Source organism: Megalopta genalis, unplaced genomic scaffold, assembly GCF_051020955.1.
Source record: "Megalopta genalis isolate 19385.01 unplaced genomic scaffold, iyMegGena1_principal scaffold0048, whole genome shotgun sequence".
Classification (NCBI taxonomy): domain Eukaryota; kingdom Metazoa; phylum Arthropoda; class Insecta; order Hymenoptera; family Halictidae; genus Megalopta; species Megalopta genalis.
In genome coordinates this window covers 215475-242999 of record NW_027476117.1, presented here as the reverse complement: position 1 = coordinate 242999, position 27525 = coordinate 215475, and the positions used below count along the sequence as shown (strand labels likewise).

At 64.9% G+C, this 27525-nt stretch overlaps 1 protein-coding gene across 1 annotated transcript in view; it reads left to right on the top strand.

Moving 5' to 3' along the window:
- Positions 1-27525, top strand: part of LOC143261349 (uncharacterized) — a 170800-nt gene that overhangs the window by 116260 nt on the left and 27015 nt on the right. Inside the window, exon 3 of the mRNA XM_076527851.1 lies at positions 16216-17827. Coding sequence (XP_076383966.1) covers positions 16216-17827 — 1612 coding nt within the window. The remainder of the gene's footprint in view (positions 1-16215; positions 17828-27525) is intronic.

Below are 27525 nucleotides of genomic sequence, written 5' to 3'. Positions count from 1 at the left end.
CGTCCCCGGGGCTCTCCTGCCGCACTTCACCTCGTGGCGGGAGAGACGGCATGGCAGGCTCTCCTACCGAGCGACGCAGGTGTTCACCGGGCATGGCTGCTTCGGTGTCTACCTGTGTCGCATCGGGCGGGAAACGACGACGGTGTGCCACCACTGTGGCGCGGAGGAAGACTCGGCGCAGCACACGCTGGAGGAATGTCCCGCCTTTTCAGCGCTGCGCCGAGTCCTAAAACGAGAAGTCGGCCACGACCTCGCACTCTCCAGCCTAGTTGGGGCCATGCTGGAGGGCCCGGGGAAGTGGGCGGCAGCAATCTCTTTCTGCGAGGAGGTTATGTCGCGGAAGGAGGCTGCCGAGCGGGATCGGGAGCTTACAGATCCCGCCCGACGTGCCCGGGGACGGCGTGCGCGCCCACGCCGAGAAACCCCGGGCAGCTGAGAGTAGGCGGGCGGCGGGTGTACCAGAATATGCTGGTTTCATTGCCCGCCGCCCGCCAACAGAGGAGGACCTCCCCTGTTCTGAGTGGGGGATGACGAGTCGCCTGAGGAGGCGTGGGTTAACTGTGATCCTCCTCCAATATACTCGTCGTCCCCCCGGCGGCCGCTGTGATCAGGGCGGGGGCCCTGGTCACCTGTCGCGCGGTCGCCGAGTCGGGGCGGTGCGGGGTGCGACCCCTCGCGCCGCCGAATTTAAATGGATTTTAGGGGGGAGGATTTATCTCCCCCCGGGACGCGGCCGGTCATCGTTACCATCCTGATGGCCGGCCAGGCGAGGGGGAGCCGCGGTAGTGTTCTTCAAGAGTTCCCGTGGCTCCCCCGTTGAATCGCCAGCGATCGGTCCCGCGTCCTCAGGTCGCCGTGGAGGTTTTAGTGGGTCAAACCCCACACTACCCTCGTCCCGCTCCCCCGGGCGGGGCGGGGGTGTCTGGCGAGCAGATTTCCTCCACGTAAAATAAAAAAAAAAAAAAAAAAAAAAAAAAAAGGTTCCCCCCCGTGTCCGCTACCTTGTCGTGGTGGGGGGGCTTCGTGCCCTAATGATCCTCAAGGCTGTGCCGGCGGGGAATTTATTCCCTGGCAGGTTCTACCATGCCGGAGTGGCTTGAGGTGAGGGGCCAACTAAAGTCGGACACATACCGTAAACCTGTGGTCATGTTTTACAGGAACGGGGGTCTTGCCTTAACCGGCCGGGCCGCGAGGATGACAACCTCTCTAAAAAATCCCTAGCCCCAAGCAGTGTTGCGCGGTGAAGAGGGCGTAGCTGGAGTAAGCGCCAGCTATGGTTGGTGGGTGCACCAATCGTTAGCGGACAACCCCGGGGTACCTGGCGACCCCCCGGGCGTATTAGCCTTCCCCGGGTATGGCGGCTCTACCCGGGGTGACCTCCTTTCCGACCACACTCGTGGGATTAAGTATGGAGTCTACTTTTTCACAAACAACCGGGGAGGGGGGAAACGAGCGTGAGGTGGAGGTGCGCGGGCCTATCGTGCGCCTCAAAAGATGCACAGAGCCGGTGTCGCGGAGGCATTCGGCGACACGCGGCAAAAAGAGGACCGCAGCGGGCCTTGGTGAGTGCGATGAGGGGGAGGAGTCAGATTTCTCTGTCTCCTCCCACCACTCATCGCAGAGTGTCCCGGGCTCGTCGTCAGCGAGGAAAAGAGGACGGCCGCCGACGACCGGCGAATATGTTGGCCTCGCAGAGGCCAAACTTAGGCTGGCCGAGGCTTCGCAGCTGGAGGCCGAGGCAAGGGAGGTGGCGGCGATATTCGACCCGGGAGCCCCCGTGCCGAGACCATCGCGGTCGAGCGTCCCGCTCCCGGACGAGACGGATATAGCGGAAAATTTCCGCAACCGTCCAACGCGGGATGTCGCGGCCGCTATATTGGAGAGCCTGGATGAAGTGGCCAGGATCTCCGGCGTGTCAAAGGGGCTGAAGGGCAACTTGGCCCGCGCCCTAAGGGTGGCCGCCTTAAACGGCAGGGTGGGGGTGTCCGAGCTTGCGGTTAGGTCGGCTACCGACGCCACGCGTGCCCTGGAGGCAGAGAATGCCGTCCTCAGGGGGCAAATGACGGAGCTGCGGGCGGAGGTGGCTCGGCTCCGGCAGGTGGTGGAGGCGAGTACGGCTGCTGCCGCAATGCCTCCGCCGCCGCGCCCGGGAGAGGGCTCAGTATCGCCGCCGATCGTCGCCGCCCGGGACTGCCAACGCTCCGGGCAAGAAAAGTCCTCGCCCCCACATGCGACTGCGCCCGCAGATTTTCTGGCGCAGATAAGCGCCCTGATAGACGCCAAATTGGCGTCATTCAGGAGGGAGCTCGCGCCGCGAGCGGACTCGGCCCTGCGATCGGTGGCACCTGGGCCGTCCGTCCCCTCACAGTCTTCGGACAGGGTGGGGCGGAAGACGAAGAAGAAGAAGAAAGGTGGGAAAGCTGGGGCGGCTATAGCGGCCCAGACGGAGCCCGCTCGACCGCGAGCAGAATCGGCGCTACCCTCTGCCGCGCCTCCGCCCCAGGAGGCGTGGTCCCAGGTGGTTGGCCGCAAGGCTAAAAAGGCGGCTGCCAAGGCCACTGCGGCGGCGAATAATAAAAAAGGACGGGTGGTCCCGGCGGCCCCCAGGAAGACACACCTGCCTCCGCGACCGCCACGCACAGCAGCGGTTACCATAACGGTTCCGTCTGGCGTGGACATTACTTACGCGCAGGCGATGGCCACTGCCAGGTCCAAGGTGGACCTGGCAGAAATTGGCATCGCCTCGCTGAGGCCGCGAAGGGCGGTGACTGGGGGGTTAATTTTGGAAGTCCCTGGCACCGATGGGGCCGCCAAGGCCACCGTCCTCGCCACAAAAGTGGCGGAAGCGCTGGCAGGCACCGGCGTAAAGGTCGCGCGTCCTATCAAAAAAGCTGACCTTAGGGTGCGCGGCCTGGTCGATTCGACCACGCCGGCGGAGGTCGCTGCGGCTGTTGCCCGCGTGGGCGGGTGCAGCGAGGGGGACATCAATACCGGCGAAATCCGGTCTTCCCCCTCGGGATTGGGCACCCTCTGGGTCCGATGTCCTGCCGCGGCCGCTCGCAAGGTTGCTGTCGCGGGCCGGATAACCGTCGGCTGGACCCATGCAGCCGTGGAGGCCCTGAGTGCCCGGCCTCTGCAGTGTTACCGTTGCCTTGATGTTGGCCACACCAGTCAGCGGTGCACTTCTGCCGAGGATAGGTCCGACTGCTGCTATAGATGCGGCAGTCGGGACCATAAGGTGGCAGCCTGTACGGCCACGCCCAATTGTCCGCTTTGTGCGGGCGCGGGCAGGCCTTCTGGTCACCGCCTCGGCGGCCGGGCGTGTCCTGTCAGTGCGAGGCGAGGCAAGGTAGGCGGCCAAAGGTCGTCTGCCAGATTCAATAAAAAAGGGAAGGAAACCACGATGGCCAAGGCAGCGACCACCGTGGCCAGCAACGAAAAGGCGGCACCGCCTGATGCTACCGCCGCACCCGCGGGGGCGAATGGGGCCACTAAAGTCCCTGACGCCACCGCATCCGCGGCCGTGACGGCGATGGACACGGCTGTGTAATGGGGCCCCCGGGCCCGATAATACAAGTTAACCTCAACTGCTCGGCCAGAGCGCAGGATCTCCTGTTTCAATGCCTGGCCGAGCGGGGTGCCGGGTTGGCAGTCGTGGCGGAGCCGCACAGGGTCCCCAAACATCCACACTGGATGGGGGACTCGATTGGCTCCGCCGCGATTATTTGGGCTGGGAGGCCGGGGTCCCCGCCGTGCTCGCTTATCGAGCGCGGCCTGGGATACGTGGCCGTCGATTGGGGCGGCACCGCGGTTGTGGCGATATACGCACCTCCAAGGTGGTCCCTCGAAGAGTTTGAGCAGTATCTGGACGGGGTAGGGAGATGCGTCTCCCGCTGCCATCCCCGTCCGGTGCTGGTCCTGGGGGACTTTAATGCCAAGGCCACGGCTTGGGGTTCCCCCGGGACTGATTCGAGGGGCCGGGAGGTGCTGGATTGGGCGGCGGGACTGGAGCTCCGTCTCCTGAACACGGGCTCGGTCCATACGTGCGTGCGGCATAACGGGGGGTCCATCGTTGACCTTTCGTGGGCAACGCCCCAGGCCGCGCGCCGTATTACGGGGTGGAGGGTGGCGGAAGGGGTCGAGACGTTGTCTGACCACAGATACATAGTTCTCGACCTCTCCGCCGCCCCACCATCGACACTCCGTCGTCGCCCCGCCGATGAAGGTTCGCCTCGACCGCGGTGGGCGCTGAAGCGCCTCGACCAGGACGCTCTGATGGCGGCGGCCCACGTCGTGGCCTGGCCAGCAACACCGGCCGGGCCAGTCGACGGGAATGGGGAGGCCCGTTGGTTCCGGGGCGCAATGACATCGGTTTGCGACGTAGCCATGCCCCGGGCCAGGGTCTTCCCGAGGAAGGCGGTGTACTGGTGGTCGCGCGAGATAGCGGAATTACGCACCGAGTGCGTTCGCGCGCGACGCCATTACGCTCGCGCCCGTCGACGACGACGAACGGACGACGTGCTGGCTGCCCAGCTGTACGGGCGATATCGGGAGAAGGTGGTCGCCCTGCAGCTGGCCATCAGGCGAGCGAAGGACCAGGCCTGGCGCGATCTCCTCGGCTCTCTGAACCGAGATCCGTGGGGGCGCCCATACAAGATGGCTTTGGGGCGATTGCGTCCCTGGGCGCCCCCCGTGACGGAGAGCCTGGATCCGGGGCTGCTCGGGCGGGTCGTTGACGCTTTATTCCCCGTTAGCGGGGAGGCGCCCCGACCCGTCCCTGAGCCAGAGGAACATGAGTGGTCCCCGGATCTTGAGGTCGCGCCGGAGGAGATGGCCGGGGTCGTCAAATGGCTCCGGGGCAAGAATACCGCCCCGGGGCCGGACGGTATCCCCGGCCGGGTCTGGTTGCTCGCCGCGAGCGTCCTGGGGGAGAGGCAGAGGAGCCTCTACTCTGGGCTCCTGAGGACGGGGACGTTCCCCGACCTATGGAGAGAAAGTCGGATGGTCCTCTTGAGGAAGGATGGGAGGACGGGGGATTCTCCCTCCGCGTACCGGCCCATTTGTCTCCTGGATGAGGCGGGCAAGATCTTCGAGAAGATCATTGTTGCCCGCCTCTCCAGACACCTGTCCCGCGACGGCCCAAATCTGGCGGACTGCCAGTTTGGCTTCCGGGAGGGGCGATCGACGGTCGACGCAATCGACCGCCTCAAGTCCCTCTCGGACAATGCCGTGGCAAGGGGCGGGGTGTGCTTGGCGGTGTCCATTGACATCGTCAATGCGTTCAACACCCTGCCCTGGTCCGCCATTAGGGAGGCCCTCGTCGATCACCAGGTGCCTCCCTATCTGAGGCGGGTGATCGGGGCCTACCTGCGGGACAGGTGGGTTGAATACCCGGGCCGGTGCGGGATGATACGGAGGGAAGTGGACCGCGGGGTCCCGCAGGGGTCCGTGTTAGGACCGCTCCTGTGGGACCTGGGTTACAACGCGGTCCTGGAAAAGGCCTCCCTGCCCGACGGTGCCACCCTCGTCTGCTACGCGGACGACACGTTGGTGGTCGCCGTCGGGAGTACCTTCGAGAGGACCATCCGACGAGCAGAGGTTGCGGTGGCAGCCGTCGTCGCGAGGATCCGCGATCTGGGGCTGAAAATAGCCCCGGAGAAGGCCGAGGCTGTCTGGTTTCACGGACGGCCACGGTCTCGGCCACCGGCCAGATCGTGGATCCGGGTTGGAGAAGCCTGCGTAGAGGTGAAGTCCGAGTTGAAATATCTCGGACTGATCCTCGACAGCCGCTGGAGCTTCGATGCGCATCTCGACCGTCTCGTCCCCCGAGTCGAAAAGGCGGCGGCCTCTTTGGGCCGCCTGCTGCCCAACCTCGGGGGACCGGGAGATTTGGTGCGCCGCCTATACCTGGGCGTGGTGCGGTCTATGGCCTTATACGGTGCCCCAATATGGGCGCCGTACGTGATGACCAGCCGGCGCAACACGCTGTTGTTGCGCCGGCTGCAGAGGCGGATGGCCATCCGCCTCATAAGAGGTTACCGCACCACGCCTACCGTGGCGGCGCTTGCTCTGGCGGGAGAACTTCCATTCGAGCTTCAGGCGGCGGTGCGCGCCTATGTTTACAGGCGCACTAGCATCGCCAGTCGTGCTCGGGGGTCCCCGCCGGAGCGAGAGACGGTCGAGGGCTTCGAGCTCCAGGCCCGGAGACTAGCGCTCGCCAGATGGCGTGCCGTGCTTTGCTCCCACGCCGGCGAGCGCGTCCCCGGGGCTCTCCTGCCGCACTTCACCTCGTGGCGGGAGAGACGGCATGGCAGGCTCTCCTACCGAGCGACGCAGGTGTTCACCGGGCATGGCTGCTTCGGTGTCTACCTGTGTCGCATCGGGCGGGAAGCGACGACGGTGTGCCACCATTGTGGCGCGGAGGAAGACTCGGCGCAGCACACGCTGGAGGAATGTCCCGCCTTTTCAGCGCTGCGCCGAGTCCTAAAACGAGAAGTCGGCCACGACCTCGCACTCTCCAGCCTAGTTGGGGCCATGCTGGAGGGACCGGGGAAGTGGGCGGCAGCAATCTCTTTCTGCGAGGAGGTTATGTCGCGGAAGGAGGCTGCCGAGCGGGATCGGGTGTACCAGTACATGCTGGTTTCATTGCCCGCCGCCCGCCAACAGAGGAGGACCTCCACTGTTGGGAGTGGGGGATGACGAGTCGCCTGAAGGAGGCGAGGGTTAACTGTGATCCTCCTCCAATATACTCGTCGTCCTCCCGGCGGCCGCTGTGATCAGGGCGGGGGCCCTGGTCACCTATCGCGCGGTCGCCGTGTCGGGGCGGTGCGGGGTGCGACCCCTCGCGCCGCCGAATTTAATTGTATTTTAGGGGGGAGGATTATATCTCCCCCGGGACGCGGCCGGCCATCCTTACCATCCTGATGGCCGGCCAGGCGAGGGGGAGCCGCGGTAGTGTTCTTCAAGAGTTCCCGTGGCTCCCCCGTTGAATCGCCAGCGATCGGTCCTGCGTCCTCAGGTCGCCGTGGAGGTTTTAGTGGGTCAAACCCCACACTACCCTCGTCCCGCACCCCCGGGCGGGGCGGGGGCGTCTGGCGAGCAGATTTCCTCCACGTAAAATAAAAAAAAAAAAAAAAAAGGTTATGTCAAGGTTATGTCAAGGTTATGTCAAGGTTATGTCAAGGTTATGTCAAGGTTATGTCAAGGTCCGACTGCTGCTATAGATGCGGCAGTCGGGACCATAAGGTGGCAGCCTGTACGGCCACGCCCAATTGTCCGCTTTGTGCGGGCGCGGGCAGGCCTTCTGGTCACCGCCTCGGCGGCCGGGCGTGTCCTGTCAGTGCGAGGCGAGGCAAGGTAGGCGGCCAAAGGTCGTCTGCCAGATTCAATAAAAAAGGGAAGGAAACCACGATGGCCAAGGCAGCGACCACCGTGGCCAGCAACGAAAAGGCGGCACCGCCTGATGCTACCGCCGCACCCGCGGGGGCGAATGGGGCCACTAAAGTCCCTGACGCCACCGCATCCGCGGCCGTGACGGCGATGGACACGGCTGTGTAATGGGGCCCCCGGGCCCGATAATACAAGTTAACCTCAACTGCTCGGCCAGAGCGCAGGATCTCCTGTTTCAATGCCTGGCCGAGCGGGGTGCCGGGTTGGCAGTCGTGGCGGAGCCGCACAGGGTCCCCAAACATCCACACTGGATGGGGGACTCGATTGGCTCCGCCGCGATTATTTGGGCTGGGAGGCCGGGGTCCCCGCCGTGCTCGCTTATCGAGCGCGGCCTGGGATACGTGGCCGTCGATTGGGGCGGCACCGCGGTTGTGGCGATATACGCACCTCCAAGGTGGTCCCTCGAAGAGTTTGAGCAGTATCTGGACGGGGTAGGGAGATGCGTCTCCCGCTGCCATCCCCGTCCGGTGCTGGTCCTGGGGGACTTTAATGCCAAGGCCACGGCTTGGGGTTCCCCCGGGACTGATTCGAGGGGCCGGGAGGTGCTGGATTGGGCGGCGGGACTGGAGCTCCGTCTCCTGAACACGGGCTCGGTCCATACGTGCGTGCGGCATAACGGGGGGTCCATCGTTGACCTTTCGTGGGCAACGCCCCAGGCCGCGCGCCGTATTACGGGGTGGAGGGTGGCGGAAGGGGTCGAGACGTTGTCTGACCACAGATACATAGTTCTCGACCTCTCCGCCGCCCCACCATCGACACTCCGTCGTCGCCCCGCCGATGAAGGTTCGCCTCGACCGCGGTGGGCGCTGAAGCGCCTCGACCAGGACGCTCTGATGGCGGCGGCCCACGTCGTGGCCTGGCCAGCAACACCGGCCGGGCCAGTCGACGGGAATGGGGAGGCCCGTTGGTTCCGGGGCGCAATGACATCGGTTTGCGACGTAGCCATGCCCCGGGCCAGGGTCTTCCCGAGGAAGGCGGTGTACTGGTGGTCGCGCGAGATAGCGGAATTACGCACCGAGTGCGTTCGCGCGCGACGCCATTACGCTCGCGCCCGTCGACGACGACGAACGGACGACGTGCTGGCTGCCCAGCTGTACGGGCGATATCGGGAGAAGGTGGTCGCCCTGCAGCTGGCCATCAGGCGAGCGAAGGACCAGGCCTGGCGCGATCTCCTCGGCTCTCTGAACCGAGATCCGTGGGGGCGCCCATACAAGATGGCTTTGGGGCGATTGCGTCCCTGGGCGCCCCCCGTGACGGAGAGCCTGGATCCGGGGCTGCTCGGGCGGGTCGTTGACGCTTTATTCCCCGTTAGCGGGGAGGCGCCCCGACCCGTCCCTGAGCCAGAGGAACATGAGTGGTCCCCGGATCTTGAGGTCGCGCCGGAGGAGATGGCCGGGGTCGTCAAATGGCTCCGGGGCAAGAATACCGCCCCGGGGCCGGACGGTATCCCCGGCCGGGTCTGGTTGCTCGCCGCGAGCGTCCTGGGGGAGAGGCAGAGGAGCCTCTACTCTGGGCTCCTGAGGACGGGGACGTTCCCCGACCTATGGAGAGAAAGTCGGATGGTCCTCTTGAGGAAGGATGGGAGGACGGGGGATTCTCCCTCCGCGTACCGGCCCATTTGTCTCCTGGATGAGGCGGGCAAGATCTTCGAGAAGATCATTGTTGCCCGCCTCTCCAGACACCTGTCCCGCGACGGCCCAAATCTGGCGGACTGCCAGTTTGGCTTCCGGGAGGGGCGATCGACGGTCGACGCAATCGACCGCCTCAAGTCCCTCTCGGACAATGCCGTGGCAAGGGGCGGGGTGTGCTTGGCGGTGTCCATTGACATCGTCAATGCGTTCAACACCCTGCCCTGGTCCGCCATTAGGGAGGCCCTCGTCGATCACCAGGTGCCTCCCTATCTGAGGCGGGTGATCGGAGCCTACCTGCGGGACAGGTGGGTTGAATACCCGGGCCGGTACGGGATGATACGGAGGGAAGTGGACCGCGGGGTCCCGCAGGGGTCCGTTTTAGGACCGCTCCTGTGGGACCTGGGTTACAACGCGGTCCTGGAGAAGGCCTCCCTGCCCGACGGTGCCACCCTCGTCTGCTACGCGGACGACACGTTGGTGGTCGCCGTCGGGAGTACCTTCGAGAGGACCATCCGACGAGCAGAGGTTGCGGTGGCTGCCGTCGTCGCGAGGATCCGCGATCTGGGGCTGAAAATAGCCCCGGAGAAGGCCGGGGCTGTCTGGTTTCACGGACGGCCTCGGTCTCGGCCACCGGCCAGATCGTGGATCCGGGTTGGGGAAGCCTGCGTAGAGGTGAAGTCCGAGTTGAAATATCTCGGACTGATCCTCGACAGCCGCTGGAGCTTCGATGCGCATCTCGGCCGTCTCGTCCCCCGAGTCGAAAAGGCGGCGGTCTCTTTGGGCCGCCTGCTGCCCAACCTCGGGGGACCGGGAGATTTGGTGCGCCGCCTATACCTGGGCGTGGTGCGGTCTATGGCCTTATACGGTGCCCCAATATGGGCGCCGTACGTGATGACCAGCCGGCGCAACACGCTATTGTTGCGCCGGCTGCAGAGGCGGATGGCCATCCGCCTCATAAGAGGTTACCGCACCACGTCTGCCGTGGCGGCGCTTGCTCTGGCGGGAGAACTTCCCTTCGAGCTTCAGGCGGCGGTGCGCGCCTATGTTTATGGGCGCACAAGCATCGCCAGCCGTGCTCGAGGGGCCCCGCCGGAGCGAGAGACGGTCGAGGGCTTCGAGCTCCAGGCCCGGAGACTAGCGCTCGCCAGATGGCGTGCCGAGCTTTGCTCCCACGCCGGCGAGCGCGTCCCCGGGGCTCTCCTGCCGCACTTCACCTCGTGGCGGGAGAGACGGCATGGCAGGCTCTCCTACCGAGCGACGCAGGTGTTCACCGGGCATGGCTGCTTTGGTGTCTACCTGTGTCGCATCGGGCGGGAAGCGACGACGGTGTGCCACCATTGTGGCGCGGAGGAAGACTCGGCGCAGCACACGCTGGAGGAATGTCCCGCCTTTTCAGCGCTGCGCCGAGTCCTAAAACGAGAAGTCGGCCACGACCTCGCACTCTCCAGCCTAGTTGGGGCCATGCTGGAGAGCCCAGGGAAGTGGGCGGCAGCAATCTCTTTCTGCGAGGAGGTTATGTCGCGGAAGGAGTCTGCCGAGCGGGATCGGGAGCTTACAGATCCCGCCCGACGTGCCCGGGGACGGCGTGCGCGCCCACGCCGAGAAACCCCGGGCAGCTGAGAGTAGGCGGGCGGCGGGTGTACCAGAATATGCTGGTTTCATTGCCCGCCGCCCGCCAACAGAGGAGGACGTCCACTGTTGGGAGTGGGGGGTGACGAGTCGCGTGAAGGAGGCGAGGTTTAACTGTGATCCTCCTCCAATATACTCGTCATCCCCCCGGCGGCCGCTGTGATCAGGGCGGGGGCCCTGGTCACCTATCGCGCGGTCGCCGTGTCGGGGCGGTGCGGGGTGCGACCCCTCGCGCCGCCGAATTTAAATGGATTTTAGGGGGGAGGATTTATTTTATTTCCCCCCGGGACGCGGCCGGTCATCGTTACCACCTTGATGGCCGGCCAGGCGAGGGGGAGCCGCGGTAGTGTTCTTCAAGAGTTCCCGTGGCTCCCCCGTTGAATCGCCAGCGATCGGTCCTGCGTCCTCAGGTCGCCGTGGAGGTTTTAGTGGGTCAAACCCCACACTACCCTCGTCCCGCTCCCCCGGGCGGGGCGGGGGTGTCTGGCGAGCAGATTTCCTCCACGTAAAATAAAAAAAAAAAAAAAAAAAAAAGGTTATGTCAAGGTTATGTCAAGGTTATGTCAAGGTTTCCTGTGGGACCTAGGTTACAACGCGGTCCTGGAAAAGGCCTCCCTGCCCGACGGTGCCACCCTCGTCTGCTACGCGGACGACACGTTGGTGGTCGCCGTCGGGAGTACCTTCGAGAGGACCATCCGTCGAGCAGAGGTTGCGGTGGCAGCCGTCGTCGCGAGGATCCGCGATCTGGGGCTGAAAATAGCCCCGGAGAAGGCCGAGGCTGTCTGGTTTCACGGACGGCCTCGGTCTCGGCCACCGGCCAGATCGTGGATCCGGGTTGGAGAAGCCTGCGTCGAGGTGAAGTCCGAGTTGAAATATCTCGGACTGATCCTCGACAGCCACTGGTGCTTCGATGCGCATCTCGACCGTCTCGTCCCCCGAGTCGAAAAGGCGGCGGCCTCTTTGGGCCGCCTGCTGCCCAACCTCGGGGGACCGGGAGATTTGGTGCGCCGCCTATACCTGGGCGTGGTGCGGTCTATGGCCTTATACGGTGCCCCAATATGGGCGCCGTACGTGATGACCAGCCGGCGCAACACGCTATTGTTGCGCCGGCTGCAGAGGCGGATGGCCATCCGCCTCATAAGAGGTTACCGCACCACGTCTACCGTGGCGGCGCTTGCTCTGGCGGGAGAACTTCCCTTCGAGCTTCATGCGGCGGTGCGCGCCTATGTTTATGGGCGCACAAGCATCGCCAGCCGTGCTCGAGGGGCCCCGCCGGAGCGAGAGACGGTCGAGGGCTTCGAGCTCCAGGCCCGGAGACTAGCGCTCGCCAGATGGCGTGCCGAGCTTTGCTGCCACGCCGGCGAGCGCGTCCCCGGGGCTCTCCTGCCGCACTTCACCTCGTGGCGGGAGAGACGGCATGGCAGGCTCTCCTACCGAGCGACGCAGGTGTTCACCGGGCATGGCTGCTTCGGTGTCTACCTGTGTCGCATCGGGCGGGAAGCGGCGACGGTGTGCCACCATTGTGGCGCGGAGGAAGACTCGGCGCAGCACACGCTGGAGGAATGTCCCGCCTTTTCAGCGCTGCGCCGAGTCCTAAAACGGGAAGTCGGTCACGACCTCGCACTCTCCAGCCTAGTTGGGGCCATGCTGGAGAGCCCGGGGAAGTGGGCGGCAGCAATCTCTTTCTGCGAGGATGTTATGTCGCGGAAGGAGGCTGCCGAGCGGGATCGGGAGCTTACAGATCCCGCCCGACGTGCCCGGGGACGGCGTGCGCGCCCACGCCGAGAAACCCCGGGCAGCTGAGAGTAGGCGGGCGGCGGGTGTACCAGAACATGCTGGTTTCATTGCCCGCCGCCCGCCAACAGAGGAGGACCTCCACTGTTGGGAGTGGGGGATGACGAGTCGCCTGATGGAGGGGAGGGTTAACTGTGATCCTCCTCCAATATACTCGTCGTCCCCCCGGCGGCCGCTGTGATCATGGCGGGGGCCCTGGTCACCTATCGCGCGGTCGCCGTGTCGGGGCGGTGCGGGGTGCGACCCCTCGCGCCGCCGAATTTAAATGGATTTTAGGGGGGAGGATTTATTTTATTTCCCCCCGGGACGCGGCCCGCCATCGTTACCATCCTGATGGCCGGCCAGGCGAGGGGGAGCCGCGGTAGTGTTCTTCAAGAGTTCCCGTGGCTCCCCCGTTAAATCGCCAGCGATCGGTCCTGCGTCCTCAGGTCGCCGTGGAGGTTTTAGTGGGTCGATCCCCACACTACTCTCGTCCCGCTCCCCCGGGCGGGGCGGGGGTGTCTGGCGAGCAGATTTCCTCCACGTAAAAATAAAAAAAAAAAAAATAAAAAAAAAAAAAAAAAAAAAAGGTTATGTCAAGGTTATGTCAAGGTTATGTCAAGGTTATGTCAAGGTTATGTCAAGGTTATGTCAAGGTTATGTCAAGGTTATGTCAAGGTTAGCCGGTGTCGCGGAGGCATTCTGCAACACGCGGTAAAAAGAGGACCGCAGCGGGCCTTGGTGAGTGCGATGACGGGGAGGAGTCAGATTTCTCTGTCTCCTCCCACCACTCATCGCAGAGTGTCCCGGGCTCTTCGTCGGCGAGGAAGAGAGGACGGCCGCCGACGACCGGCGAATATGTTGGCCTCGCAGAGGCCAAACTTAGGCTGGCCGAGGCTTCGCAGCTGGAGGCCGAGGCAAGGGAGGTGGCGGCGATATTCGACCCGGGAGCCCCCGTGCCGAGACCATCGCGGTCGAGCGTCCCGCTCCCGGACGAGACGGATATAGCGGAAAATTTCCGCAACCGTCCGACGCGGGATGTCGCGGCCGCTATATTGGAGAGCCTGGATGAAGTGGCCAGGATCTCCGGCGTGTCAAAGGGGCTGAAGGGCAATTTGGCCCGCGCCCTGAGGGTGGCCGCCTTAAACGGCAGGGTGGGGGTGTCCGAGCTTGCGGTTAGGTCGGCTACCGACGCCACGCGTGTCCTGGAGGCCGAAAATGCCGTCCTCAGGGGACAAATGACGGAGCTGCAGGCGGAGGTGGCACGGCTCCGGCAGGTGGTGGAGGCGAGAACGGCTGCTGCCGCAATGCCTCCGCCGCCACGCCCGGGAGAGGGCTCAGTATCGCCGCCGATCGTCGGCGCCCGGGATTGCCATCGCTCCGGGCAAGAAAAGTCCTCGCCACCAAATGCGGCTGCGCCTGCAGATTTTCTGGTGCAGGTAAGCGCCCTGATAGACGCCAAATTGGCGTCATTCAGGAGGGAGCTCGCGCCGCGAACGGACTCGGCCCTGCGATCGGTGGCCCCTGGGCCGTCCGTCCCCTCACAGTCTTCGGACGGGGTGGGGCGGAAGGCGAAGAAGAAAAAGAAAGGTGGGAAATCTGGGGCGGCTATAGCGGCCCAGACGGAGCCCGCTCGACCTCGAGCAGAATTGGCCCCACACTCCGCCGCGCCTCCACCTCAGGAGGCGTGGTCCCAGGTGGTTGGCCGGAAGGCCAAAAAGGCGGCTGCCAAGGCCACTGCGGCCGCGAATAGAAAAGGACGGGTGGTCCCGGCGGCCCCCAGGAAGACACCCCTGCCTCCTCGACCGCCACGCACAGCAGCGGTTACCATAACGGTTCCGTCTGGCGTGGACATTACTTACGCGCAGGCGATGGCCACTGCCAGGTCCAAGGTTGACCTGGCAGAAATTGGCATCGCCTCGCTGAGGCCGCGAAGGGCGGTGACTGGGGGGTTAATTTTGGAGGTCCCTGGCACCGATGGGGCCGCCAAGGCCACCGTCCTCGCCACAAAAGTGGCGGAAGCGCTGGCAGGCACCGGCGTAAAGGTCGCGCGTCCGGTCAAAAAAGCTGACCTTAGGGTGCGCGGCCTGGTCGATTCGACCACGCCGGCGGAGGTCGCTGCTGCTGTTGCCCGCGTGGGCGGGTGCAGCGAGGGGGACATCAATACCGGCGAAATCCGGGCTTCCCCCTCGGGATTGGGCACCCTCTGGGTCCGATGTCCTGCCGCGGCCGCTCGCAAGGTTGCTGTCGCGGGCCGGATAACTGTCGGCTGGACCCAGGCAGCCGTGGAGGCCCTGAGTGCCCGGCCCCTGCAGTGTTACCGTTGCCTTGGTGTTGGCCACACCAGTCAGCGGTGCACTTCTGCCGAGGATAGGTCCAACTGCTGCTATAGATGCGGCAGTCGGGACCATAAGGTGACAGCCTGTACGGCCACGCCCAATTGTCCGCTTTGTGCGGGCGCGGGCAAGCCGTCTGGTCACCGCCTCGGGAGCCGGGCATGTCCTGCCGGTGCGGGGCGAGGCAAGGGGGGCGGCCAAAGGTCGTCTGCCAGATTTAATAAAAAAGGGAAGGGAACCACGATGGCCAAGGCAGCGACCACAGTGGCCAGCAACGAAAAGGCGGCACCTCCTGATGCTACCGCCGCACCCGCAGGGGCGGATGGGACCAATAAAGTCCCAGACGCCACCGCATCCGCGGCCGTGACGGCGATGGACACGGCTGTGTAATGGGGCCCCCGGGCCCGATAATACAAGTTAACCTCAACTGCTCGGCCAGAGCGCAGGATCTCCTGTTTCAATGCCTGGCCGAGCGGGGTGCCGGGTTGGCAGTCGTGGCGGAGCCGCACAGGGTCCCCAAACATCCACACTGGATGGGGGACTCGATTGGCTCCGCCGCGATTATTTGGGCTGGGAGGCCGGGGTCCCCGCCGTGCTCGCTTATCGAGCGCGGCCCGGGATACGTGGCCGTTGATTGGGGCGGCACCGCGGTTGTGGCGATATACGCACCTCCAAGGTGGTCCCTCGAAGAGTTTGAGCAGTATCTGGACGGGGTAGGGAGATGCGTCTCCCGCTGCCATCCCCGTCCGGTGCTGGTCCTGGGGGACTTCAATGCCAAGGCCACGGCTTGGGGTTCCCCCGGGACTGACTCGAGGGGCCGGGAGGTGCTGGATTGGGCGGCGGGACTGGAGCTCCGTCTTCTGAACACGGGCTCGGTCCATACGTGCGTGCGGCATAACGGGGGGTCCATCGTTGACCTTTCGTGGGCAACGCCCCCGGCCGCGCGCCGTATTACGGGATGGAGGGTGGCGGAAGGGGTCGAGACGTTGTCTGACCACAGATACATAGTTCTCGACCTCTCCGCCGCCCCACCATCGACACCCCGTCGTCGCCCCGCCGATTCGGGTTCGCCTCAGCCGCGGTGGGCGCTGAAGCGCCTCGACCAGGACGCTCTGATGGCGGCAGCACACGTCGTGGCCTGGCCAGCAACACCGGCCGGGCCAGTCGACGGGAATGGGGAGGCCCGTCGGTTCCGGGGCGCAATGACGTCGATTTGCGACGTCGCCATGCCCCGGGCCAGGGTCTTCCCGAGGAAGGCGGTGTACTGGTGGTCGCGCGCGATAGCGGAATTACGCACCGAGTGCGTCCGCGCGCGACGCCAGTACGCTCGCGCCCGTCGACGACGACGTACGGACGACGTGCTGGCTGCCCAACTGTACGGGCGATATCGGGAGAAGGTGGTCGCCCTGCAGCTGGCCATCAGGCGAGCGAAGGACCAGGCCTGGCGCGATCTCCTCGGCTCTCTGAACCGAGATCCGTGGGGGCGCCCATACAAGATGGCATTGGGACGATTGCGTCCCTGGGCGCCCCCCGTGACGGAGAGCCTGGATCCGGGGCTGCTCGGGCGGGTCGTGGACGCTTTATTCCCCGTTAGCGGGGAGGCGTCCCGGCCTGTCCCTGAGCCAGAGGAACATGAGTGGTCCCCGGATCTTGAGGTCGCGCCGGAGGAGATGGCCGGGGTCGTCAAATGGCTCCGGGGCAAGAATACCGCCCCGGGGCCGGACGGTATCCCCGGCCGGGTCTGGTTGCTCGCCGCGAGCGTCCTGGGGGAGAGGCTGAGGAGCCTCTACTCTGGGCTCCTGAGGTCGGGGACGTTCCCCGACCTATGGAGAGAAAGTCGGATGGTCCTCTTGAGGAAGGATGGGAGGCCGGGGGATTCTCCCTCCGCGTACCGGCCCATTTGTCTCCTGGATGAGGCGGGCAAGATCTTCGAGAAGATCATTGTTGCCCGCCTCTCCAGACACCTGTCCCGCGACGGCCCCGATCTCGCGGACTGCCAGTTTGGCTTCCGGGAGGGGCGATCGACGGTAGACGCTATTGACCGTCTCAAGTCCCTCTCGGACAATGCCGTGGAAAGGGGCGGGGTGTGCTTGGCGGTGTCCATTGACATCGTCAATGCGTTCAACACCCTGCCCTGGTCCGCCATTAGGGGGGCCCTCGTCGATCACCATGTGCCTCCCTATCTGAGGCGGGTGATCGGGGCCTACCTGCGGGACAGGTGGGTTGAATACCCGGGCCGGTGCGGGATGATACGGAGGGAAGTGGACCGCGGGGTCCCGCAGGGGTCCGTTTTAGGACCGCTCCTGTGGGACCTGGGTTACAACGCGGTCCTGGAGAAGGCCTCCCTGCCCGACGGTGCCACCCTCGTCTGCTACGCGGACGACACGTTGGTGGTCGCCGTCGGGAGTACCTTCGAGAGGACCATCCGACGAGCAGAGGTTGCGGTGGCAGCCGTCGTCGCGAGGATCCGCGATCTGGGGCTGAAAATAGCCCCGGAGAAGGCCGAGGCTGTCTGGTTTCACGGACGGCCTCGGTCTCGGCCACCGGCCAGATCGTGGATCCGGGTTGGAGAAGCCTGCGTAGAGGTGAAGTCCGAGTTGAAATATCTCGGACTGATCCTCGACAGCCGCTGGAGCTTCGACGCGCATCTCGACCGTCTCGTCCCCCGAGTCGAAAAGGCAGCGGCCTCTTTGGGCCGCCTGCTGCCCAACCTCGGGGGACCGGGAGATTTGGTGCGCCGCCTATACCTGGGCGTGGTGCGGTCTATGGCCTTATACGGTGCCCCAATATGGGCGCCGTACGTGATGACCAACCGGCGCAACACGCTGTTGTTGCGCCGGCTGCAGAGGCGGATGGCCATCCGCCTCATAAGAGGTTACCGCACCACGTCTACCGTGGCGGCGCTTGCTCTGGCGGGAGAACTTCCCTTCGAGCTTCAAGCGGCGGTGCGCGCCTATGTTTATAGGCGCACTAGCATCGCCAGCCGTGCTCGAGGGGCCCCGCCGGAGCGTGAGACGGTCGAGGGCTTCGAGCTCCAGGCCCGGCGACTAGCGCTCGCCAGATGGCGTGCCGAGCTTTGCTCCCACGCCGGCGAGCGCGTCCCCGGGGCTCTCCTGCCGCACTTCACCTCGTGGCGGGAGAGACGGCATGGCAGGCTCTCCTACCGAGCGACGCAGGTGTTCACCGGGCATGGCTGCTTCGGTGTCTACCTGTGTCGCATCGGGCGGGAAGCGACGACGGTGTGCCACCATTGTGGCGCGGAGGAAGACTCGGCGCAGCACACGCTGGAGGAATGTCCCGCCTTTTCAGCGCTGCGCCGAGTCCTAAAACGAGAAGTCGGCCACGACCTCGCACTCTCCAGCCTAGTTGGGGCCATGCTGGAGAGCCCGGGGAAGTGGGCGGCAGCAATCTCTTTCTGCGAGGAGGTTATGTCGCGAAAGGAGGCTGCCGAGCGGGATCGGGAGCTTACAGATCCCGCCCGACGTGCCCGGGGACGGCGTGCGCGCCCACGCCGAGAAACCCCGGGCAGCTGAGAGTAGGCGGGCGGCGGGTGTACCAGTACATGCTGGTTTCATTGCCCGCCGCCCGCCAACAGAGGAGGACGTCAACTGTTGGGGATGGGGGATGACGAATCGCCTGAAGGAGGCGAGGGTTAACTGTAATCCTCCTCCAATATACTCGTCGTCCCCCCAGCGGCCGATGTGATCAGGGCGGGGGCCCTGGTCACCTATCGCGCGGTCGCCGTGTCGGGGCGGTGCGGGGTGCGACCCCTCGCGCCGCCGAATTTAAATGGATTTTAGGGGGGAGGATGTATTTTATTTCCCCCCGGGACGCGGCCGGCCATCGTTACCATCTTGATGGCCGGCCAGGCGAGGGGGAGCCGCGGTAGTGTTCTTCAAGAGTTCCCGTGGCTCCCCCGTTGAATCGCCAGCGATCGGTCCTGCGTCCTCAGGTCGCCGTGGAGGTTTTAGTGGGTCAAACCCCACACTACCCTCGTCCCGCTCCCCCGGGCGGGGCGGGGGCGTCTGGCGAGCAGATTTCCTCCACGTAAAATAAAAAAAAAAAAAAAAAAAAGGTTATGTCAAGGTTCCCCCCCGTGTCCGCTACCTTGTCGTGGTGGGGGGGCTTCGTGCCCTAATGATCCTCAAGGCTGTGCCGGCGGGGACTTTATTCCCTGGCAGGTTCTACCATGCCGGAGTGGCTTGAGGTGAGGGGCCAACTAAAGTCGGACACATACCGTAAACCTGTGGTCATGTTTTACAGGAACGGGGGTCTTGCCTTAACCGGCCGGGCCGCGAGGATGACAACCTCTCTAAAAAATCCCTAGCCCCAAGCAGTGCTGCGCGGTGATGAGGGTGTAGCTGGAGTAAGCGCCAGCTATGGTTGGTGGGTGCACCAATCTTTAGCGGACAACCCCGGGGTACCTGGCGACCCCCGGGTGTATTAGCCTTCCCCGGGTATGGCGGCTCTGCCCGGGGTGACCTTCTTTCCGACCACACTCGTGGGGCCAATTATGGATTCTTTTTCACAAATAACCGGGGAGGGGGGAAACGAGCGTGAGGTGGAGGTGCGCGGGCCTATCGTGCGCCTCAAAAGATGTACAGAGCCGGTGTCGCGGAGGCATTCTGCAACACGCGGCAAAAAGAGGACCGCAGCGGGCCTTGGTGAGTGCGATGAGGGGGAGGAGTCAGATTTCTCTGTCTCCTCAAACCACTCATCGCAGAGTGTCCCGGGCTCGTCGTCAGCGAGAAAGAGAGGACGGCCGCCGACGACCGGCGAATATGTTGGCCTCGCAGAGGCCAAACTTAGGCTGGCCGAGGCTTCGCAGCTGGAGGCCGAGGCAAGGGAGGTGGCGGCGATATTCGACCCGGGAGCCCCCGTGCCGAGACCATCGCGGTCGAGCGTCCCGCTCCCGGACGAGACGGATATAGCGGAAAATTTCCGCAACCGTCCGACGCGGGATGTCGCGGCCGCTATATTGGAGAGCCTGGATGAGGTGGCCAGGATCTCCGGCGTTTCGAAGGGGCTGAAGGGCAACTTGGCCCGCGCCCTGAGGGTGGCCGCTTTAAACGGCAGGGTGGGGGTGTGCGAGCTTGCGGTTAGGTCAGCTACCGACGCCACGCGTGCCCTGGAGGCCGAGAATGCCGTCCTCAGGGGGCAAATGACGGAGCTGCGGGCGGAGGTGGCCCGGCTCCGGCAGGTGGTGGAGGCGAGAACGGCTGCTGCCGCAATGCCTCCTCCGCCGCGACCGGGAGAGGGCTCAGTATCGCCGCCGATCGTCGGCGCCCGGGATTGCCATCGCTCCGGGCAAGAAAAGTCCTCGCCACCACCTGCGGCTGCGCCCGCAGATTTTCTGGCACAGATAGGCGCCCTGATAGACGCCAAATTGGCGTGCTTCAGGAGGGAGCTCGCGCCGCGAACGGACTCGGCCCTGCGATCGGTGGCCCCTGGGCCGTCCGTCCCCTCACAGTCTTCGGACAGGGTGCGGCGGAAGACGAAGAAGAAGAAGAAAGGTGGGAAAGCTGGGACGGCTATAGCGGCCCAGACGGAGCCCGCTCGACCGCGAGCAGAATCGGCGCTACCCTCTGCTGCGCCTCCACCCCAGGAGGCGTGGTCCCAGGTGGTTGGCCGGAAGGCCAAAAAGGCGGCTGCCAAGGCCACAGCGGCCGCGAATAAAAAAGGACGGGTGGTCCCGGCGGCCCCCAGGAAGACATCCCTGCCTCCTCGACCGCCACGCACAGCAGCGGTTACCATTACTGTTCCGTCTGGCGTGGACATTACCTACGCGCAGGCGATGGTCACTGCCAGGTCCAAGGTTGACCTGGCAGAAATTGGCATCGCCTCGCTGAGGCCGCGAAGGGCGGTGACTGGGGGGTTAATTTTGGAGGTCCCTGGCACCGATGGGGCCGCCAAGGCCACCGTCCTCGCCACAAAAGTGGCAGAAGCGCTGGCAGGCACCGGCGTAAAGGTCGCGCGTCCGGTCAAAAAATCTGACCTTAGGGTGCGCGGCCTGGTCGATTCGACCACGCCGGCGGAGGTCGCTGCGGCTGTTGCCCGCGTGGGCGGGTGCAGCGAGGGGGACATCAATACCGGCGAAATCCGGTCTTCTCCCTCGGGATTGGGCACCCTCTGGGTCCGATGTCCTGCCGCGGCCGCTCGCAAGGCTGCTGTCGCGGGCCGGATAACCGTCGGCTGGACCCAGGCAGCCGTGGAGGCCCTGAGTGCCCGGCCTCTGCAGTGTTACCGTTGCCTTGGTGTTGGCCACACCAGTCAGCGGTGCACTTCTGCCGAGGATAGATCCGACTGCTGTTATAGATGCGGCAGTCGTGACCACAAGGTGGCAGTCTGTACGGCCTCGCCCAATTGTCCGCTTTGTGCTGGCGCGGGCAAGCCGTCTGGTCACCGCCTCGGCAGCCAAGCATGTCCTGCCGGTGTGAGGCGAGGCAAGGTAGGCGGCCAAAGACCGTCTTCCAGACTTAATAAAAAAGGGAAGGTAACCACGATGGCCAAGGCAGCGACCACCGTGGCCAGCAAGGAAAAGGCGGCACCGCCTGATGCTACCGCCGCGCCCGCGGGGGCGGATGGGGCCACTAAAGTCCCAGACGCCACCGCATCCGCGGCCGTGACGGCGATGGACACGGCTGTGTAATGGGGCCCCCGGGCCCGATAATACAAGTTAACCTCAACTGCTCGGCCAGAGCGCAGGATCTCCTGTTTCAATGCCTGGCCGAGCTGGGTGCCGGGTTGGCAGTCGTGGCGGAGCCGCACAGGGTCCCCAAACATCCACACTGGATGGGGGACTCGATTGGCTCCGCCGCGATTATTTGGGCTGGGAGGCCGGGGTCCCCGCCGTGCTCGCTTATCGAGCGCGGCCTGGGATACGTGGCCGTCGATTGGGGCGGCACCGCGGTTGTGGCGATATACGCACCTCCAAGGTGGTCCCTCGAAGAGTTTGAGCAGTATCTGGACGGGGTAGGGAGATGCGTCTCCCGCTGCCATCCCCGTCCGGTGCTGGTCCTGGGGGACTTTAATGCCAAGACCACGGCTTGGGGTTCCCCCGGGACTGATTCGAGGGGCCGGGAGGTGCTGGATTGGGCGGCGGGACTGGAGCTCCGTCTCCTGAACACGGGCTCGGTCCATACGTGCGTGCGGCATAACGGGGGGTCCATCGTTGACCTTTCGTGGGCAACGCCCCAGGCTGCGCGCCGTATTACGGGGTGGAGGGTGGCGGAAGGGGTCGAGACGTTGTCTGACCACAGATACATAGTTCTCGACCTCTCCGCCGCCCCACCATCGACACTCCGTCGTCGCCCCGCCGATGAAGGTTCGCCTCGACCGCGGTGGGCGCTGAAGCGCCTCGACCAGGACGCTCTGATGGCGGCGGCCCACGTCGTGGCCTGGCCAGCAACACCGGCCGGGCCAGTCGACGGGAATGGGGAGGCCCATTGGTTCCGTGGCGCAATGACGTCCATTTGCGACGTAGCCATGCCCCGGGCCAGGGTCTTCCCGAGGAAGGCGGTGTACTGGTGGTCGCGCGCGATAGCGGAATTACGCACCGAGTGCGTCGGCGCGCGACGCCGGTACGCACGCGCCCGTCGACGACGACGTACGGACGACGTGCTGGCTGCCCAGCTGTACGGGCGATATCGGGAGAAGGTGGTCGCCCTGCAGCTGGCCATCAGGCGAGCGAAGGACCAGGCCTGGCGCGATCTCCTCGGCTCTCTGAACCGAGATCCGTGGGGGCGCCCATACAAGATGGCATTGGGACGATTGCGTCCCTGGGCGCCCCCCGTGACGGAGAGCCTGGATCCGGGGCTGCTCGGGCGGGTCGTGGACGCTTTATTCCCCGTTAGCGGGGAGGCGTCCCGGCCTGTCCCTGAGCCAGAGGAACATGAGTGGTCCCCGGATCTTGAGGTCGCGCCGGAGGAGATGGCCGGGGTCGTCAAATGGCTCCGGGGCAAGAATACCGCCCCGGGACCGGACGGTATCCCCGGCCGGGTCTGGCTGCTCGCCGCGAGCGTCCTGGGCGAGAGGCTGAGGAGCCTCTACTCTGGGCTCCTGAGGTCGGGGACGTTCCCCGACCTATGGAGAGAAAGTCGGATGGTCCTCTTGAGGAAGGATGGGAGGCCGGGGGATTCTCCCTCCGCGTACCGGCCCATTTGTCTCCTGGATGAGGCGGGCAAGATCTTCGAGAAGATCATTGTTGCCCGCCTCTCCAGACACCTGTCCCGCGACGGCCCAGATCTGGCGGACTGCCAGTTTGGCTTCCGGGAGGGGCGATCGACGGTCGACGCAATCGACCGTCTCAAGTCCCTCTCGGACAATGCCGTGGCAAGGGGCGGGGTGTGCTTGGCGGTGTCCATTGACATCGTCAATGCGTTCAACACCCTGCCCTGGTCCGCCATTAGGGAGGCCCTCGTCGATCACCAGGTGCCTCCCTATCTGAGGCGGGTGATCGGGGCCTACCTGCGGGACAGGTGGGTTGAATACCCGGGCCGGTGCGGGATGATACGGAGGGAAGTGGACCGCGGGGTCCCGCAGGGGTCCGTTTTAGGACCGCTCCTGTGGGACCTAGGTTACAACGCGGTCCTGGAAAAGGCCTCCCTGCCCGACGGTGCCACCCTCGTCTGCTACGCGGACGACACGTTGGTGGTCGCCGTCGGGAGTACCTTCGAGAGGACCATCCGTCGAGCAGAGGTTGCGGTGGCAGCCGTCGTCGCGAGGATCCACGATCTGGGGCTGAAAATAGCCCCGGAGAAGGCCGAGGCTGTCTGGTTTCACGGACGGCCTCGGTCTCGGCCACCGGCCAGATCGTGGATCCGGGTTGGAGAAGCCTGCGTCGAGGTGAAGTCCGAGTTGAAATATCTCGGACTGATCCTCGACAGCCACTGGGGCTTCGATGCGCATCTCGACCGTCTCGTCCCCCGAGTCGAAAAGGCGTCGGCCTCTTTGGGCCGCCTGCTGCCCAACCTCGGGGGACCGGGAGATTTGGTGCGCCGCCTATACCTGGGCGTGGTGCGGTCTATGGCCTTATACGGTGCCCCAATATGGGCGCCGTACGTGATGACCAGCCGGCGCAACACGCTATTGTTGCGCCGGCTGCAGAGGCGGATGGCCATCCGCCTCATAAGAGGTTACCGCACCACGTCTACCGTGGCGGCGCTTGCTCTGGCGGGAGAACTTCCCTTCGAGCTTCAGGCGGCGGCGCGCGCCTATGTTTATGGGCGCACAAGCATCGCCAGCCGTGCTCGAGGGGCCCCGCCGGAGCTAGAGACGGTCCAGGGCTTCGAGCTCCAGGCCCGGAGACTAGCGCTCGCCAGATGGCGTGCCGAGCTTTGCTCCCACGCCGGCGAGCGCGTCCCCGGGGCTCTCCTGCCGCACTTCACCTCGTGGCGGGAGAGACGGCATGGCAGGCTCTCCTACCGAGCGACGCAGGTGTTCACCGGGCATGGCTGCTTCGGTGTCTACCTGTGTCGCATCGGGCGGGAAGCGACGACGGTGTGCCACCATTGTGGCGCGGAGGAAGACTCGGCGCAGCACACGCTGGAGGAATGTCCCGCCTTTTCAGCGCTGCGCCGAGTCCTAAAACGGGAAGTCGGTCACGACCTCGCACTCTCCAGCCTAGTTGGGGCCATGCTGGAGAGCCCGGGGAAGTGGGCGGCAGCAATCTCTTTCTGCGAGGATGTTATGTCGCGGAAGGAGGCTGCCGAGTGGGATCGGGAGCTTACAGATCCCGCCCGACGTGCCCGGGGACGGCGTGCGCGCCCACGCCGAGAAACCCCGGGCAGCTGAGAGTAGGCGGGCGGCGGGTGTACCAGAACATGCTGGTTTCATTGCCCGCCGCCCGCCAACAGAGGAGGACCTCCACTGTTGGGAGTGGGGGATGACGAGTCGCCTGATGGAGGGGAGGGTTAACTGTGATCCTCCTCCAATATACTCGTCGTTCCCCCGGCGGCCGCTGTGATCATGGCGGGGGCCCTGGTCACCTATCGCGCGGTCGCCGTGTCGGGGCGGTGCGGGGTGCGACCCCTCGCGCCGCCGAATTTAAATGGATTTTGGGGGGGAGGATTTATTTTATTTCCCCCCGGGACGCGGCCGGCCATCGTTACCACCTTGATGGCCGGCCAGGCGAGGGGGAGCCGCGGTAGTGTTCTTCAAGAGTTCCCGTGGCTCCCCCGTTGAATCGCCAGCGATCGGTGTAGCGTCCTCAGGTCGCCGTGGAGGTTTTAGTGGGTCGAACCCCACACTACCCTCGTCCCGCTCCCCCGGGCGGGGCGGGGGTGTCTGGCGAGCAGATTTCCTCCACGTAAAATTAAAAAAAAAAAAAAAGGTTATGTCAAGGTTATGTCAAGGTTCCCCCCCGTGTCCGCTACCTTGTCGTGGTGGGGGGGCTTCGTGCCCTAATGATCCTCAAGGCTGTGCCGGCGGGGAATTTATTCCCTGGCAGGTTCTACCATGCCGGAGTGGCTTGAGGTGAGGGGCCAACTAAAGTCGGACACATACCGTAAACCTGTGGTCATGTTTTACAGGAACGGGGGTCTTGCCTTAACCGGCCGGGCCGCGAGGATGACAACCTCTCTAAAAAATCCCTAGCCCCAAGCAGTGTTGCGCGGTGAAGAGGGCGTAGCTGGAGTAAGCGCCAGCTATGGTTGGTGGGTGCACCAATCGTTAGCGGACAACCCCGGGGTACCTGGCGACCCCCCGGGCGTATTAGCCTTCCCCGGGTATGGCGGCTCTACCCGGGGTGACCTCCTTTCCGACCACACTCGTGGGATTAAGTATGGAGTCTACTTTTTCACAAACAACCGGGGAGGGGGGAAACGAGCGTGAGGTGGAGGTGCGCGGGCCTATCGTGCGCCTCAAAAGATGCACAGAGCCGGTGTCGCGGAGGCATTCGGCGACACGCGGCAAAAAGAGGACCGCAGCGGGCCTTGGTGAGTGCGATGAGGGGGAGGAGTCAGATTTCTCTGTCTCCTCCCACCACTCATCGCAGAGTGTCCCGGGCTCGTCGTCAGCGAGGAAAAGAGGACGGCCGCCGACGACCGGCGAATATGTTGGCCTCGCAGAGGCCAAACTTAGGCTGGCCGAGGCTTCGCAGCTGGAGGCCGAGGCAAGGGAGGTGGCGGCGATATTCGTCCCGGGAGCCCCCGTGCCGAGACCATCGCGGTCGAGCGTCCCGCTCCCGGACGAGACGGATATAGCGGAAAATTTCCGCAACCGTCCAACGCGGGATGTCGCGACCGCTATATTGGAGAGCCTGGATGAAGTGGCCAGGATCTCCGGCGTGTCAAAGGGGCTGAAGGGCAATTTGGCCCGCGCCCTAAGGGTGGCCGCCTTAAACGGCAGGGTGGGGGTGTCCGAGCTTGCGGTTAGGTCAGCTACCGACGCCACGCGTGCCCTGGAGGCAGAGAATGCCGTCCTCAGGGGGCAAATGACGGAGCTGCGGGCGGAGGTGGCTCGGCTCCGGCAGGTGGTGGAGGCGAGTACGGCTGCTGCCGCAATGCCTCCGCCGCCGCGCCCGGGAGAGGGCTCAGTATCGCCGCCGATCGTCGCCGCCCGGGACTGCCAACGCTCCGGGCAAGAAAAGTCCTCGCCCCCACATGCGACTGCGCCCGCAGATTTTCTGGCGCAGATAAGCGCCCTGATAGACGCCAAATTGGCGTCATTCAGGAGGGAGCTCGCGCCGCGAACGGACTCGGCCCTGCGATCGGTGGCACCTGGGCCGTCCGTCCCCTCACAGTCTTCGGACAGGGTGGGGCGGAAGACGAAGAAGAAGATGAAAGGTGGGAAAGCTGGGGCGGCTATAGCGGCCCAGACGGAGCCCGCTCGACCGCGAGCAGAATCGGCGCTACCCTCTGCCGCGCCTCCGCCCCAGGAGGCGTGGTCCCAGGTGGTTGGCCGCAAGGCTAAAAAGGCGGCTGCCAAGGCCACTGCGGCGGCGAATAATAAAAAAGGACGGGTGGTCCCGGCGGCCCCCAGGAAGACACCCCTGCCTCCGCGACCGCCACGCACAGCAGCGGTTACCATAACGGTTCCGTCTGGCGTGGACATTACTTACGCGCAGGCGATGGCCACTGCCAGGTCCAAGGTGGACCTGGCAGAAATTGGCATCGCCTCGCTGAGGCCGCGAAGGGCGGTGACTGGGGGGTTAATTTTGGAAGTCCCTGGCACCGATGGGGCCGCCAAGGCCACCGTCCTCGCCACAAAAGTGGCGGAAGCGCTGGCAGGCACCGGCGTAAAGGTCGCGCGTCCGGTCAAAAAAGCTGACCTTAGGGTGCGCGGCCTGGTCGATTCGACCACGCCGGCGGAGGTCGCTGCGGCTGTTGCCCGCGTGGGCGGGTGCAGCGAGGGGGACATCAATACCGGCGAAATCCGGTCTTCCCCCTCGGGATTGGGCACCCTCTGGGTCCGATGTCCTGCCGCGGCCGCTCGCAAGGTTGCTGTCGCGGGCCGGATAACCGTCGGCTGGACCCATGCAGCCGTGGAGGCCCTGAGTGCCCGGCCTCTGCAGTGTTACCGTTGCCTTGATGTTGGCCACACCAGTCAGCGGTGCACTTCTGCCGAGGATAGGTCCGACTGCTGCTATAGATGCGGCAGTCGGGACCATAAGGTGGCAGCCTGTACGGCCACGCCCAATTGTCCGCTTTGTGCGGGCGCGGGCAGGCCTTCTGGTCACCGCCTCGGCGGCCGGGCGTGTCCTGTCAGTG